This window comes from Zingiber officinale, chromosome 9B, assembly GCF_018446385.1.
Source record: "Zingiber officinale cultivar Zhangliang chromosome 9B, Zo_v1.1, whole genome shotgun sequence".
Lineage (NCBI taxonomy): Eukaryota > Viridiplantae > Streptophyta > Magnoliopsida > Zingiberales > Zingiberaceae > Zingiber > Zingiber officinale.
The window spans coordinates 82,140,099-82,155,154 of record NC_056003.1 but is presented as its reverse complement, the minus strand read 5'-3'; the positions used below and the strand labels follow the sequence as shown (position 1 = coordinate 82,155,154).

The 15,056-nt window shown below is 39.1% G+C and overlaps 2 protein-coding genes across 2 annotated transcripts in view; one reads left to right on the top strand and one right to left on the bottom strand.

Moving 5' to 3' along the window:
* The window catches only part of LOC122025175 (protein SHOOT GRAVITROPISM 6-like), a 60,643-nt gene extending 50,239 nt beyond the window's left edge, over window positions 1-10,404 (bottom strand). The window contains exons 1-5 of the mRNA XM_042583948.1: window positions 10,271-10,404; window positions 10,091-10,181; window positions 9,949-10,003; window positions 9,744-9,875; window positions 7,331-7,402 (exon numbers count right to left, since the gene is read on the bottom strand). Of these exons, the coding sequence (XP_042439882.1) occupies window positions 7,331-7,402; window positions 9,744-9,875; window positions 9,949-10,003; window positions 10,091-10,181; window positions 10,271-10,304 (384 nt within the window). The 5' untranslated portion in view covers window positions 10,305-10,404. The remainder of the gene's footprint in view (window positions 1-7,330; window positions 7,403-9,743; window positions 9,876-9,948; window positions 10,004-10,090; window positions 10,182-10,270) is intronic.
* Window positions 1,118-2,494, top strand: LOC122025176. Its single transcript, XM_042583949.1, has 3 exons — window positions 1,118-1,589; window positions 1,675-1,793; window positions 1,873-2,494. The coding sequence occupies exons 1-3, from the start codon at window positions 1,139-1,141 to the stop codon at window positions 2,410-2,412; spliced, it is 1,110 nt and encodes a 369-aa protein (XP_042439883.1). The 5' UTR covers window positions 1,118-1,138; the 3' UTR covers window positions 2,413-2,494.
* Window positions 10,405-15,056: the final 4,652 nt, after the last annotated feature.

Below are 15,056 nucleotides of genomic sequence, written 5' to 3'. Positions count from 1 at the left end.
ATACCTCACTTTGATGATGTTTTTGACATAACAGAAGAGCAAGGAGATGATATTGACTCACACAGGGATCCCTCTAGTATAAAGAGGTCGACATCTATTTCTTCCTCGGCCAACTCGTCAATATTACAGCCCAAAAAACCTCGGCAATTGGGACCTATAAATGCTTTCTTTAAGCTGGAAGCCAAGAATGAAGGTGGCAAAGGACCCCAATTTAATGAAGTTCAAAAAAAACTCAGGTCTGATGCAGCTCAAAAATTTGCAAGGTGGATGTATGATGCTGGAATCGCATTCAATGCGGTCAAATATGATAGTTTCAAGCCAATGATTGAAGCAATTGGACAATATGGTCCTGGGATGAAACCACCTAGTTATCATGAGGTGAGAGAACCTCTTTTGAAAGAAGAGATCAACCATACAATGCTGATTTTGAAACAGAATAAAGAAGAGATGGCGAAGAATGGTTGTACTTTAATGGCTGATGGGTGGAGAGATAGAAAGGGGAGATCACTTATCAATTTCTTAGTGAATACCCCAAAAGGCAGCATGTTTATTGAATCAGTTGATGTATCTAGCTACTCTCATACTGGTGAGAAGATGTTTGAGTTGCTTGACAAGTTTGTGCAAAAAGTTGGGGTGCATAATATTGTTCAAGTGGTCACCGATAGTGCATCGAATAATGTTTTTGCTGGTGAGAAAATCTAATATACTAACTTATATCATCTTTTCAATTTCATAAATTAGTTTGATTAACTAATTTATTATGCTCTTGTTCTTTACAGGAAAGAAGTTGATGGATAAATATCCAAACTTGTATTGGACCCCGTGTGCGGCACATTGTTTGGATTTGATGTTTGAGGACATATTCAAAATGCCGGATTTGAAGAGGGCGCTTGAGCGGGCAATCATTGTTAACGGATATATTTACAACCGAACTATGTTGTTGAACATGATGAGAGAGTTCACCGGCCAAAGAGACCTTATAAGGCCAGCTAAAACTCATTTTGCCACTGCTTTCTTGACTATGAGAAGCTTTCAGCAGCATAAGCAAAATTTGAGAAAGATGTTTACTTCAGAAAATTGGAGTAAAAGCAAATTCGCGAAGGAACAGACCGGTAAGCAAGCGCAGAAAATTATATTGATGCCTTCATTTTGGAATTCCATCATTTATGCTATGAAAGTTGGTGGCCCATTATTGGAGGTACTTCGGTTGGTGGATGGGGAGAAGAAGCCTGCCATGGGTTATATATATGAGGCAATGGATAGGGCTAAGGAGAAAATAGCAAAAGCCTTTGGTAATAATGAGGATAGGTACAAAGATGTTTTTGAGATAATTGACCATAGGTGGCAGTTGCAGCTCCATCAAGATTTGCATGCAGCGGGTTATTTCTTGAACCCCGAGTTCTTTTACTCAAATTCTGAGATAGAACAAGATGAAGAAGTAGTTATGGGGTTGTACAATTCAATCAGTAGGTTGACTGATGATCCCGAGTCAGAGGGAACAATACATACAGAGTTGTTAAAATACAAACAAGCCGAAGGTCTTTTTGGAAAGCAAATTGCAATCCAAATGAGAAAGGTTGTATCACCAGGTATGAAAATATATTTACTCCTTTTTTTTGAAATAAATTCAATGAGAAATACTAATATAAGTATATAACTATTGTTATTAACTAGCTGCATGGTGGAACTCGTATGGAGCTTCGACACCAAAGTTGCAAAGACTTGCCCAGAAGATACTCAGTCTCACTTGTAGCTCTTCTGGTTGTGAGCGCAATTGGAGTGTGTTTGAACATGTAAGCCTTTATAATATTACACTTTTTATTTTTTATTACTGTGAAATTTTAAGAATTCGTTCTCATGTCTCGTGCGCAGCTTCATTCCAAGAAAAGGAATAGATTGGAGCAAAAACGCCTGAATGATTTGGTGTTCATTAAGTACAACAGAGCTCTGAGGCGTAGATACGATAGTCGTGATACCATTGATCCTATCATATTGAGTGAAGTAGATGATGGAAATGAATGGTTGGTAGGGAGACTGGAGGATGAAGAGCTTGACTTTGTTCATGATGGTGATGATTTGACTTGGCTAGATGTTGCAGATGCTGTTGGAGTAAATGAAGCTCCTTATACATTGAGAAAATCCAAAGGGGCCTCGAAAGCGACCCCTACATCTACGCAAGTCGCAAAGATGACCACATCTACACCTACAGGAAGTTTGAAGGCGTCCACATCTAAGTCTAGAGGGAAAAGGCCGATAGGAACATCTACTACACTTGATCTTGTAGATGAAGAGGATGAATTCGATTTTGATGAAGAAAGTGAAGAGGAGAATGATGCCGAGCGTTATGCAATTCCAAATGAAGAAGATGGTCTCGATCTTGATGAAGAAGTTGAAGATGAAGATGAATTTTAGATTATGTTTTTTTTTATTTTTAGAATTGAGGTTTTATATGCCTTGAACAGTTGAACCTATATATTTGTTATTTAAGTATGAACTATTGAATTGATGTTACTATATACTATATATTATATATTTATATACTTGTGGCGCTATACTTTCAAATAACCCTCGCTGCGCTATTCGCTATGCGCTATAGCCACGTGCGCCCTTTGCGCTACAAGGCGCTACGCGCGATTGACAACTATGGGACCGGCTGGTCCGACCGGTCGGAACCGCGAACTGGTCCTTGATCCGGTCCGATCAACCATCAAAGCCGAAAAAATAAAAAAACCGGCCAAAACCTCTCAAATCCGGTCAAAACCGCCGGTTCAACCAGGATAGCATGATTTTTAATTATTGAAGCATGATATATATATATATATATATATATATATATATAAAACGGTTGAACCACCGGTTCAACCGGTCGAACCTCAAAAACCTCAACCCGATCACCTCACCGGTTCAGTGATCGGTCCGGTTTTCAAAACATTGATTCTAGAGAAGGGGATCCACTGGGTTGGGTTAATAAGTGTAAAAAAATTTTTGCCAACCAAAAGACCACAGAAGCCGACAAGGTTAGCTGGGCTACCTTCCACTTGATAAGGAAAGCCCAACTTTAGTTTGATCTGATGAAACATGAAAAGCCAGATATGACTCAGGAGCAATTCAAAGACCATTGCTATATTCGCTTTGGCTGCCTATGAGCAACAACCCCCTGGGGAGCTAGCAAATCTAAAGCAGACAGGCTCTATAGAAGACTACCAATGGCAGTTCCAGTCCCTCCTTACCCGGACCTCTGACCTCCAACCCCGATAGCAGGTTGACTTGTTCATTGCGAGGCTAGTTGAAGATATCCGAATCAACATCGAACTATAGAAGCCTGAAACCTGGGCATTGCAATGAATATAGTCAGGGCATTAGAATGGAAGCAATGCTTCCATCGAGGTGGGCACCCACTGCACACGAATTGGGGCGAAACCACAGCCAAGCTCATCACCAACCATGGAGGCCCTCCTTTGGCAAAGACCATGTCAACACAGAACAACACCAAGAGAACTCCGCCTGCTTCATTCTTCAAGTGTCTAACCTGTGCCGAGATGGTTGAACGTAGAGCCAAGGGTCTCTATTTTAGTTGTGATGAGTCCTACTCCACGAGTCACAAGTGCAAGCGTCCTGGATTGAAGTACCTTATGATGACAGTGACATGAGGAAGAGGGGGAAGCAGCCCCCGAGAATTTCCCTACATACTATCAGCGGCGTTAGAAACTCACAAATAATGCAGCTGCTGGCCACATCCCGAGGAATACCTGTCTTAGCCCTGGTGGACTCAAGAAGCACACACAATTTCGTGTGTGAAGGGCTAGTGTCAGACATAAACGTGGAGATTCGGAAGCAACCTAGCTTGAATGTATGTGTGGCCAATGGGGAGCGCATGTCGAGTTTACGCCTCTGCAAGTCTTTACCCTTATAGGTAGGCGAAGATACTTTCTCTGTTGATCTCTACATGCTTTCATTGGAAGGGTTTGAGATGGTTTTGGGAGTTAAATGACTATGCACCTGGCCCTATTATATGGGACTTCCATATCCTTACGATGAAGTTTACCCTGGCGAGCAAGGAGGTCCTTTGGCATAGTCACCCTCTGGAATCGAAATCATGCACGGCCATGATACGAAGCGAGGAATCCATGGGGGACAAACTGGAGTCATTGCTTGTGGATTACAATGACTTATTTCAGGAACTTGCGAGCCTCCCCCAACCCCGAAGTTGTGATCACCTCATCACACTCTTGCAGAGGTCCTCCCCTAGTGGTGGTGCGCCCTTACCGTTACCCACAGCTTGAAAAGGATGAGATCGAACGACAATGTGCCTAGATGCTCACGCAAAGATATCATCCGCCCTAGTAGGTCCCCTTTTACTTCGCCAATCCTCCCGGTGAAAAAACATGACGACTCATGGCATTTCTGTATCGACTATCGCAAGCTCAACAACCGAGAAGTTAAAGACAAGTCTCTCATTCCAGTAGTGGAGTTACTTGATGAGCTCCATGGGGCGGATGGACCTAGTGGCATCGAGAAGACAGCTTTCCATACCCACCATGGTCATTTTGAGTTCTTGGTCATGTCATTCGGCCTCACCAACACCCTGTCAACCTTTCAAGGGCTGATAAATGAAGTCTTCCAGCCCTACCTCTGTAAGTTCGTTCTAGTTTTCTTTGGTAACATTCTAATTTACAGCCCTACGGGGGAATACACTTGGAGCATTGCCGGTTTGTCTTTGATTAGTTAAGGGCTAACCTATTATTTTTGAAGAAGTCCAAGTGTTCCTTTGGTCAGTCTCAGGTGGCCTACTTCGGTCATGTTATCCATTCCAAAGGGGTAGAGGTGGATCGCAGCAAAATCTAGGCAATTGAGGAGTGGCCCAGACCCTAAACTTGCAAGGCTCTTTGAGGATTTCTCGGACTAACAGGTTACTACCGCAAATTCATCCAGGAGTACGGGCAGATCACAACCCCTCTCACTAGTCTTCTCAAGAAGAATGCCTTCTAATGGCCCAAAGAGGTTAAAGGGGAGTTTGGGCAATTGAAGAAGTCAACATCAGTGCTGAGTTTGCATAATTTTGTTGAAGAGTTTGTAGTGGAGTGTGACGCTTCAAGGAGTGGAATTGGAGCAGTTCTCTAACAGCTAAAGCACCCCATCCCTTTCTTCAGCCGTAAAATAACAGACCATCATCTCAAGTTAGTTGTGTATGAACGAGAACTCATTGGTATGTCCAAAGTCGTTATTCACGGAAGGTCATACTTGTGAGATCGCCACTTTCTGATACGAATAGACCATTGCAGTTTGAAGTATTTGCTGGAGAAGCGCATCACATCACCCAACAACATTGGATTAGAAAGATGATGGGCTTCGACTTCCGGATGGAATTTAAGCCAGGCCGCTTGAACTGTGTGAGGAACCTATTATCATGGCTCTCTCTATTCCCTGTGCAGAGATGTTTGAGATGATATGAAGCAAGGTGAACTCTAATCCGGAGTTGTCCAGGTTACTAGGTAGAGTTCAACGTGGAGAGGAGGGGCCCGAATGGGAAGCTCGGGACGGCTTGATCTTCTACAAGGGTTGGGTGTTCCTTCCTGGCAAGTTGTCGCTGCTCCCTACCGTGCTCAAGGTTTTTAATGAGGTAGGGCATGAGGGGACACAGAAGACATTACACCGCCTTCGTGTTGATTTCTATTGGCTAGGTATGGAGCATGATATTTGACTTTTGTGCGGCAATGTGTTACCTGCCAGTGCAACAAATGGCAGAACTTGCGACCGACAGGTCTGCTTCAACCTCTCTCCATTCCCGAACAAGTATGGGCAAACATCTCCATAGACTTCATCAAGGGTCTTCCGAAGGTGAAGGGTAAATCAGTCTTATTCGTAGTAGTGGACCGTTTATCCAAGTATGCTCACTTCGTTCCCCTAGCCCATCCATATACGGCCATCTCAGTTGCCGCGTTCTTCTTTACTAAGGTCTTCCGCCTCCACGAAATGCCTGAGTCCATTGTCTCTGATCGCGACAAGATTTTTCTTAGCTCTTTTTGGCGGAAGTTGTTCCGACTTTGTGGAACAAAGCTAGCCTTCTTTTCATCCTATCACCCACAGTTTTATGGACAAATGGAGGTGGTTAACCACACCATTGAAACATATCTGCGCTGCCTTGGTAGGGACCAACCACGAAAATGGCTTGAGTGACTTCCATAGGCTGAGTATTGCTACAACACGTCCTTCCATACCACTTTGAGCGTCACACCATTTCAGCTAGTGTATGGTTGTGAGCCCCCTCACCTTCTATCCTATTCTGGGGGCTCTACTTGTGTTGCTGCAGTGGATCGCGCCTTGATGGAAAGAGATGAGATGCTTCAGGTGGCACAAACGCACTTACAGCAATCCCAGCAGCTGGCCAAATTGGTTTTTGACTCCTCTCACCGTGATTTGAGCTTTGCATCTGCCTACGCTACAGCCGTATCACCAACTCTCGGTGGCTCGCCAGCATCACCACAAGTTGCTTCCCAAGTACTTCGGTTCATTCCAAGTAGTGGCACGCATCATATCTCCTGTTTACAAACTCGACTTACCGCAGGCAGCCGCATCCATGATGTTTTTCACGTTTCTTCGCTGAAGCCATGTAAGGGCTCCCCACCGCATAGTGCGAGAACCTTACTTGGTATGTTATGGCCAGGCTTTACCTGTTCCCTAGGACATTCTGCGCAGCCATCTCAACAGAGGTACACGGGAGTTCTTAGTGCATTGGGTGGATTCCTCCATTGAAGATGCTACTTGGGAATCAACTGGGCAATAACTCTCCGCGTACCCTGCTTTCGAACTTGAGGACAAGCTCATAGGAGGACTGCTTAATTTAGCTATTGCTATAGTGGAAATAAATAATGGCCTAATTAGCTATTGCTATAGTAAAAACAAATAATGGCCTAATTAGCTTTCTATTTTTATTGCTTGTTCCCTTTGTGGGTTGGTCTTTCCTATTTTTTCCTATTTATGAGTCATTTCATGTTTGGCTCCCTATATAAGGAGTATTATTATTAATAATAATAAAGAGGGGAAGAGAAAAATTGAGTAGTGGGCTCTGTCAAGGACGAGTCTCTTTTTCCCCTTGTGTGGGTTTGTATAACCAAGTCTAATACTGGATCTCGACCTACTCGATCCTACACTAGGGACCGTAACAAGTTCATCTAAACTGGTAAAAACCTTTATTAGTCACAACCCTCCATGAAAGACTAAACTAGGATGACATAAAATAGAACTATCGTAATCTTCCATGGATGCCATGCATACAAACAAAAAAAGATTAAACTAATTTATTAATACTCAATCTTACAAAAAAAAATACCAATTTAGGCACATGTGATCCAATTGAAACAAGTAGAGTAGCTGCCGCCTTTTGCCAATCAGCATTGAAATCCTGTCATTAAGTATGGCAAAAAAAAAGAGATAAAATAACCAAAAGTAGAAAAAAAAAAAAAAAAAACATGCTGCAATTTTAACTTGCTAGTTTAGTTATCATCTTTATCTTTGCACTCAAAAAAGGTCTTCCACACTCCTATAGTCATGCATAGAAAGGAAAATACTGCTGTGACTGTGATTCACTGAGAAATGATTACAGAATCCATAATCGTATCCTTGTCCAAGATAATCTATTGTTATTAATCATCAAAATTTTAAACTCACATACCTTGAGTATCTAACAAGCATTAAGCTCCATCTGGGAATGAAATCTTCCCAGATGAAACAAGATGCCATTGCAAATGCAAAATGTTATCATCGGCTATTCGATATAAGCAACAACAACCTATCCCAAGCCTCATCATGTTTCTTATCCTTCATCTTCTTTAAGCTCTTCTAATCTTTTTACATCATCACAATATCAAATAAATCATTATCCAAACAAATTGCACTGTTTGTTTTCTGAAAAAAAAAAGTTGATATCTAGTGATTTCTCTACAAACAATCATTCACCAGGACAGGCTCAGAGTTCTTTTAAAACATGTTAAAATCAAGAGCTGCCTTCAGTATACTGTACATGATTTTTTAGGATGCTAACATTAAAAATCTGTGTGCCTCCTTTTATTCATAGAACTTACAGAATGTGTCATGCCAGATCTAACAAATAAGGAGCCATAAGAACTAAAGATATGCAATTTTCAGATGGAGGATCTTGAAGCAAGAGCTCGAAGATAGAACAGGAGAGACCCTAGCCTCAAAGAGAAGGAAACCAATAAAAAATGACCAATTTTAGCCTCAATATTTTAATTGTTAGACTGCAATTTGCCAACACTAATGAACTACCTATTGCTTATGTCAACTTTTGATGTTTGAGTTCCTTTCACAAAACTACCACAATACAAACAACTAAAAAACTAGAATGCAACCTACAAAAATAGCATACTCGTCAACCATCCTTCATACGGTTTCAGTGTGCAAGAATACAATAAAATCTAAACAGATCTCCTTAACCACAAGAGACTTTGCATTGCCTAATTTATCAGAATAATCAAAATAAAGCAAATATTCATTATGGTTAAAATTGACTTGGATTGAGCTGAACTTAGATTATAATTTGACTAGACTTGTTAGGCACATGCTAACAAGGAGGAGAGTAGGCAAAACATTGAATTGAGCAGTCAAAAGGGGTTGATTTCAATGGTTCAAATTGAATTAATTGAGTTAAAATCCGAATCAATGGAAATTTTGTGGTTGAAGATAGGATCTAAGGTTTCTTTTCCTGAGCTAGAATCGTGTTATTGATTTGGTTTGAATTGATTGACTCTCAAGTGTTGTGAAAATTTCCAATTTGTCATATTGAGTCATAATGTGTGTTTATTATACTTTTATGTGTATAATATAGTATTTTAATGGAGAAGATTCAACATTGCATTATATGAGTTAGAATTGTGTCAGATAGAAAAATCATGTGAGGAATAATGACACCATGTTTTGAGGAAGGATGAGAAGCAAATGAGATTTTAACTTAAGGAAAGTATATCAGGCTCAGCATGGATTGAATAAATTTTCAGGGTATGGCAAGTAGTGTTTGATTTATGGTAGGGATAAAAATTTTCATTGTTCAGACATCAGTTATGTTGAAATTATTTTTTCCCAAGTTTATAGGCTCTAGTTGCTCTCTTCTACTTAGTGGTTCATTGTGATCTTTGGTATTCTTCGTTCATTTTTCTTTTATATTAGATTTATAAGTGGAAAATGCACAAAGATTTAATGTTGAGTGTAAATGGATGTTGATTTGTATGTTCTTTATATCTATTGACTTAGAATTGGGATTTACCGCTTGTTTTTTGGTCAAACTGTACCAACCTTTTCACATTTAATCGTGATTAATGTTGCCACAGAACTTGTTATTAGTTGAGGTTACCTTAGTAGTTCTGTGTCAGTACACCTGTTGTAGTTTGGTGTCATATCCGTGTTGATATTCTTGTTAATGCACTTTTACTTATAGACATGATTGAACTAATGAACACACCTTTACACTTTCCTCCTTAAGATTTTTGTGCTAATTTGTAAGGTTACCAATTACCTCCAATTTCAATACTGTATGTAACGCTGGTTGCACTAAATTTTGAGGATTATTGTGATTGCACAGGCAAAAATACTCACTTCATCAGATTACATGTTTATATGATATATGTATGGTTGATGAACTCCAGACGGAGGCTTACGACACTCAAGACTGCTGTGTTAGAAGAACAATTAAACAAAAAGCACCTATTAGCGCTTATGGATATCCGTACCTTAGAGGTGATGATCTCTGAGGTAGCTATCTTTGCAAGTTTAAGCATATAAGTGGAATCAACATCCTTCGGATCCATTGCCCGAACAGCACACGCCATTACGAGAAATACTCCCGCCATATTACCAAAACGCTACCCATCAAACAAAATTCTAACCAATTCAACGCACGTGACAAAAAAATATATAAAAGCGAGAGTCACTTACCCGGCGCCCTCCTTTTGAGATTGAGACACAGCAATCGATCACTAAAATAGAATTCCTGGACAGCAAAGCCTATCAGATTCGAAAAACAGACCACGGAAAAGGGATCTAGCAGTAAAACAAACGAGGAAGGTCGAATCATTACAAAGGGGCGATCTCTTTGAGAGAGGCTAGAGATGATTCTCTCACGACCGGCGATTCGTCGGCCAATGACGAAACCAGCACCTGCACGGCCTCTGTCAGAAGACGTTGAAAAGGGTTCAGAGATCAATCGACGGTAAGGGAGAAAAAAAACTAGTGAAATTGAGGACGAGAATTATCTTACCAAGCGCAGGTAGAGAGGCGGAGGAGGACGCCATGTACCGTGGCGGAGGAATTGGCGAAGCAACCGAAATCGGAGAAGAACTACGAGTGCAGGAAAGGAAATAATAACTAGAAGCCAATAAATACAAGCGGTGAGTGGTGCCACCACAGCGCATTCGATAAGCAATTTTAAAAGATAAATAATCCAGTCCTTAATCATAACTTAAATTTTACACACCATCTCTATTTCTAAAAAAAAATTATTTTCACTCTCTAATTAAAATACTAATTTATCTAATATTACTCATAATACTAATTTATCTAATATTACTCATATTTATTTAGATAAAAAAATCTAAAAAAAATATATATTTTTTAAAATTCAACACATTAAATTAGAATCTAACATATTTTCTATCAAATTGAATATAACTTTTTTTCAACTTCAATTGGATAAAAAATATACTAAATTATCTTTAAATAGTACTTAATTGAATGAAAATATATTGTATTTTCTTTAAATGATATTGAATTCAAGAGGAATTATATTAAGTGGAAAAAAGTCATGCTCAATTTGATAAAAAAAATATATTCAACTCTAGCTTAAAGTGTTGAATTTAACAAGATTAATACTTATTTTTAGATTTTTTGTATATAAAAAATATGAGAGATAATTTTGATAGAAAATATACTCGATTCTAGTTCAAAGTGCTGAATTTAAGAGAAATTATATTCATTTTTAGATTTTTTTTTTTTGTACCTAAAAAATATGAGGGGCAATTAGGTAACAATATTTGCATGAGAAAGTTAAAATAAAAGTGGAAATATATTTTTTTTAGATATGGGGACTACATGTAAAATTGAAGTTATCATTGGAGATTTTTCTCTAATTAACCGAAATAAATATTAGAAAATAAAAAAAAAATCTCGAAGAGTCATCTTCAATTCTTCGATGAAACCAGTTCGTTTTCATTAACATGTTGATAGTAGTGGGCAAATGATTAGATATATAGTTAATCTGCTGTGGACTATGATTCAAGCATCTGGATTCAATTTTTTTGAAAAAAAAAATTAACATTTTTTCAAAGAGGAACACTATATCTTATGAGTATCTAAAATTTTTAATCTTAAACATTATAACTCAAGAGAAAAGTCTGAATCAAATATATATATATATATATATATATATAATATTCGTATATGAAATTATTGAATTTAGTCAAACTTAAACCTATTCTATAAATTTTTGAACCGAATTCGAATCCATAGTATTTTATTTGATTGTTCATGAGTAACACATAGCTAAACTCGAATCTAACTTTGATTATTTTTAAATTTAAATATGTTCAAACTAAAATATGAATAATTACTCAAATTTTATTTCAAACTAGGTTCGAGCTAAAATTATTTGTATTTTTAAGTTTCGAATAGAATTCGAATATTGTATATATTTTTCAAACTCAAACTCAAATATTAATGATCTTGTCCATGAATGTCGACGAGTGAATCACCGACGCAGTTACTTTGACACTCAAGCTAGATGAAGAAGATAAATATTAGGGTTTTGATATATATAGGTGTGTGTGTATATACATAGATACCAAAAAGGATTATTTAATTCCTTAAATAATTAAAGACCTGTTCGAGCCATTACTTTTTCCCAAAATAATATGAGATTTGCGTGATAATTATCCTTTTCCTGAAATAAGTCGAGATTCACTCAATGTTTATTCTTTTCTTGAAATAGTCCTGTGTCCTATGCCACCAAGAAGCCGAGAAGCCAAAGGATCTATGATCTAAGAGTCGAGAGTCAAGGGGCTAAGGAGCTAAGAGATCTAAGAATCGAGAGGCTAAGGAGCCGAGAGATCCGAGAGTCAGGACGCTAAGGAGTCGGGAGCCCCGAGAGGCTGGGAGGCCCGAGAGTCGGGGGCCATGAGGCTAAGAAGCAGGGAGGCCTAAGAGGTTGGGAGGCCCGAGAGTCGAGGGGTAGGAGGCTAAGGAGCCGAGAGACCCAAGAGTCGAGGGTCAGAAGGCAAAGGAGCTGGGAGGCTCTCAACTTTCCTCTGTTGGAACTACCTCAACAATCTTCACTTATCTTCTCTTATCCATGTGGCGCCTACTAATCATTCCCCGGATCATAAGTCTTCCCTTCAAGCCCAGTCGAAAGAGGCAAGAGTCCGATTGATAATCGGAATGATCTCATCTGTCTCGACTATTTAAGTCATGTGGCAAACCCATTGCATATTTATGAAGAGTTTATGCATTAAATCCTAGCATACCTCGATCATCATGTCCTTAAATGCAATCACTCCTTTTAAGCACATCATCTGCATCATCCACCTCGATTCCTAAGCCCATAATGCACCAGTGAGCCTTCAAGGTTGTATCATATTAATGTTATAGGACTCATAGTAGGGAAGACTGTACGTCTTTTTAACATGTAATGATAGGGAAGGTTGTGCGTCTTTTTAACATGTAATGATTACTCTTGAATTTTTACTTGTCTCGTGTGCTTGATCCTATGTGGAAGATCTGTTCCGCCCTTGCGACCACAAGGATCCAACGATCCCTATTGAATGAGCCAGGCTATATTAGGCCAGATAAGAGCATTTCTACATGCACTTGCTAATTCTTCGCTCACTGTTTCTTCATCTTCTTTGTTTCCTTAGTCTTTGAGTTTTCTTCTCTTCCTAGTAAGTTGCTTCCATCCATCTTTACAAATCTTTCTTTCATCAGTTCCTTGGTAGCACATTTCATGGTCAGAAAATCTTCTTCCGCTCTTTGGTATAGATCTACCTCTTCCAGTGTTACTGATGCATCCCTAGATCAATTAAGAATGATTTATGTGTTGGAGTGTATACTAAAAGCCTAGCTTTTGTATAAACATTTATAAGAATCACATTGGTCAAGTGTCTACATTTATATATACCAAATGTAGATGTTCAATTAATTTATATTGTAGATAACATAGTGTGCAGTGTCACACACAGAAGATCGTGTTATCAGTTCTTTATAAATTAAAAATAGTATCTCACGACCAAGATTGTAACGACCCGCCTCCTACTAACTAGGCTGTGAGGCTGATCGTCACATTATGCTGTGCTAATGCTATTCCATGACCATTATTAAATCTAGATGCGGAAGCTGTACTAATTAAAATTTTGCTAAACTATTGCTCTTCTTGATTCTATGCATACTAAGGGATGTAAACTAACTATTCATAACATGTCTTACTTCCCCCATGGCCAAGGAACTGAACTAAGACATTTTCCCGCTGATATTAGACCTCCCAATCGATCCATTGATCGATTGGAACGTCGGATCGTTCCAGGGATCGATTCAGCCGGCTATTGTATGCGGGACATAGGTTGGATCGATCCAGTGATCGATCCAGCACGCTACTGTGCTCGGGACGATATTCTTGATCGATCGGCTGATCGATCCAGACTGACCAATCGATTCTGTTCGCGACAAAAATTGCTGGATCGATCGGCTGATCGATCCAGAAACCTACTGTTCGCGGAGCAATTTGCCCGATCGATCAGCTGATCGATTGGGACCCCCCAATCGATCCACCGATCGACTGGGGTTTTTGATTTTGCAGTTAAGCTCTGATTTCGGCATTGTTTCGTGCCTCAATCCTATTACAAGTTCTAAAATGACTAGAAACCACTCTACCACTAACAAATAACATTCTAACATCATAAAAGAAGTGTTCTAAGCATGATCAGGTACATGGTTAACTAATTCATGGCAATTAACATACTGAAGTGCAAAATACTAAAACAATGAAAAGTTCTAATGTTTAAACAACTTGCTAGAGTTTCCTAAGATCTTCTTTCCAAGTTCCTGCCCACACACATCTTCGTAGCATTGCCCTCCAGCCTCCGCTAGTCCATCTTTCCTTTACCTTTATTTGCAGTATAAGGAAAAAGTATATGTAAGCTTTCGCTTAGTAAGAAACCATCTACCTCACAAAACATGCAATCGATGCAAATCATGCTTTGAAAACATTGTATTTAAAACATGTACTGATTAGGCTGAAACATGGTATGCTATCATACATAGAAATCAAAGCTAGTCATGGCATACTATCATCTAACCTGTGTAACAAAACTGAACATGAACACCAAAGCATGGCATACAAAGCTAACCATAAACTAGCATAGGTATCAATAATAAAAAAAACTGAACTGAACATAAACTGAGCTAGACTGGAGCTGAATTCAAACTCAACTAACATAACTAATCTTTGTGAGTTTTGAAAAACTAATAATGTAATAGATTAAAGTACATAATCATACTGCTAACGGGCCCGGCAACTGTACATGCTATGCGCGCCTCCTTAACTAGACCCGGGGTTGCAAATCCCGAATTTAGTAAGGTTTACTAGGTTATCTAAACCTAGAGACCGACTATGGGAGCCCAACCCAATGGATATCTAATCCTGTACAGTGCCCCTACTGGAAGTAAAATACTGGATCATAGCTAATTAATTTACCTTGCTTTTACTAGGTTATCTGAACCTAGAGGCGACTGTGGGTGCCCACCCATTGGACCGTAGTCCCATATATGCTGTGGCAAGGCTAACTAAACTATTTAAATGATTCTATTGCATTTACTGAGCTATTAAAATGCCTAAGTTACATTTTTCTGTGCTAAATAATTTAATCGAACACTTAGTATGCGCTAATTCGCATCCTTTGTGTCGATAGTCTACATATTACTAAACTAAGACATGGAATTCACACGAAAGCTACTTATACTGCAGGTGAGGGGTTTCTTACCTCCTGTTCGGATTTCCTTAC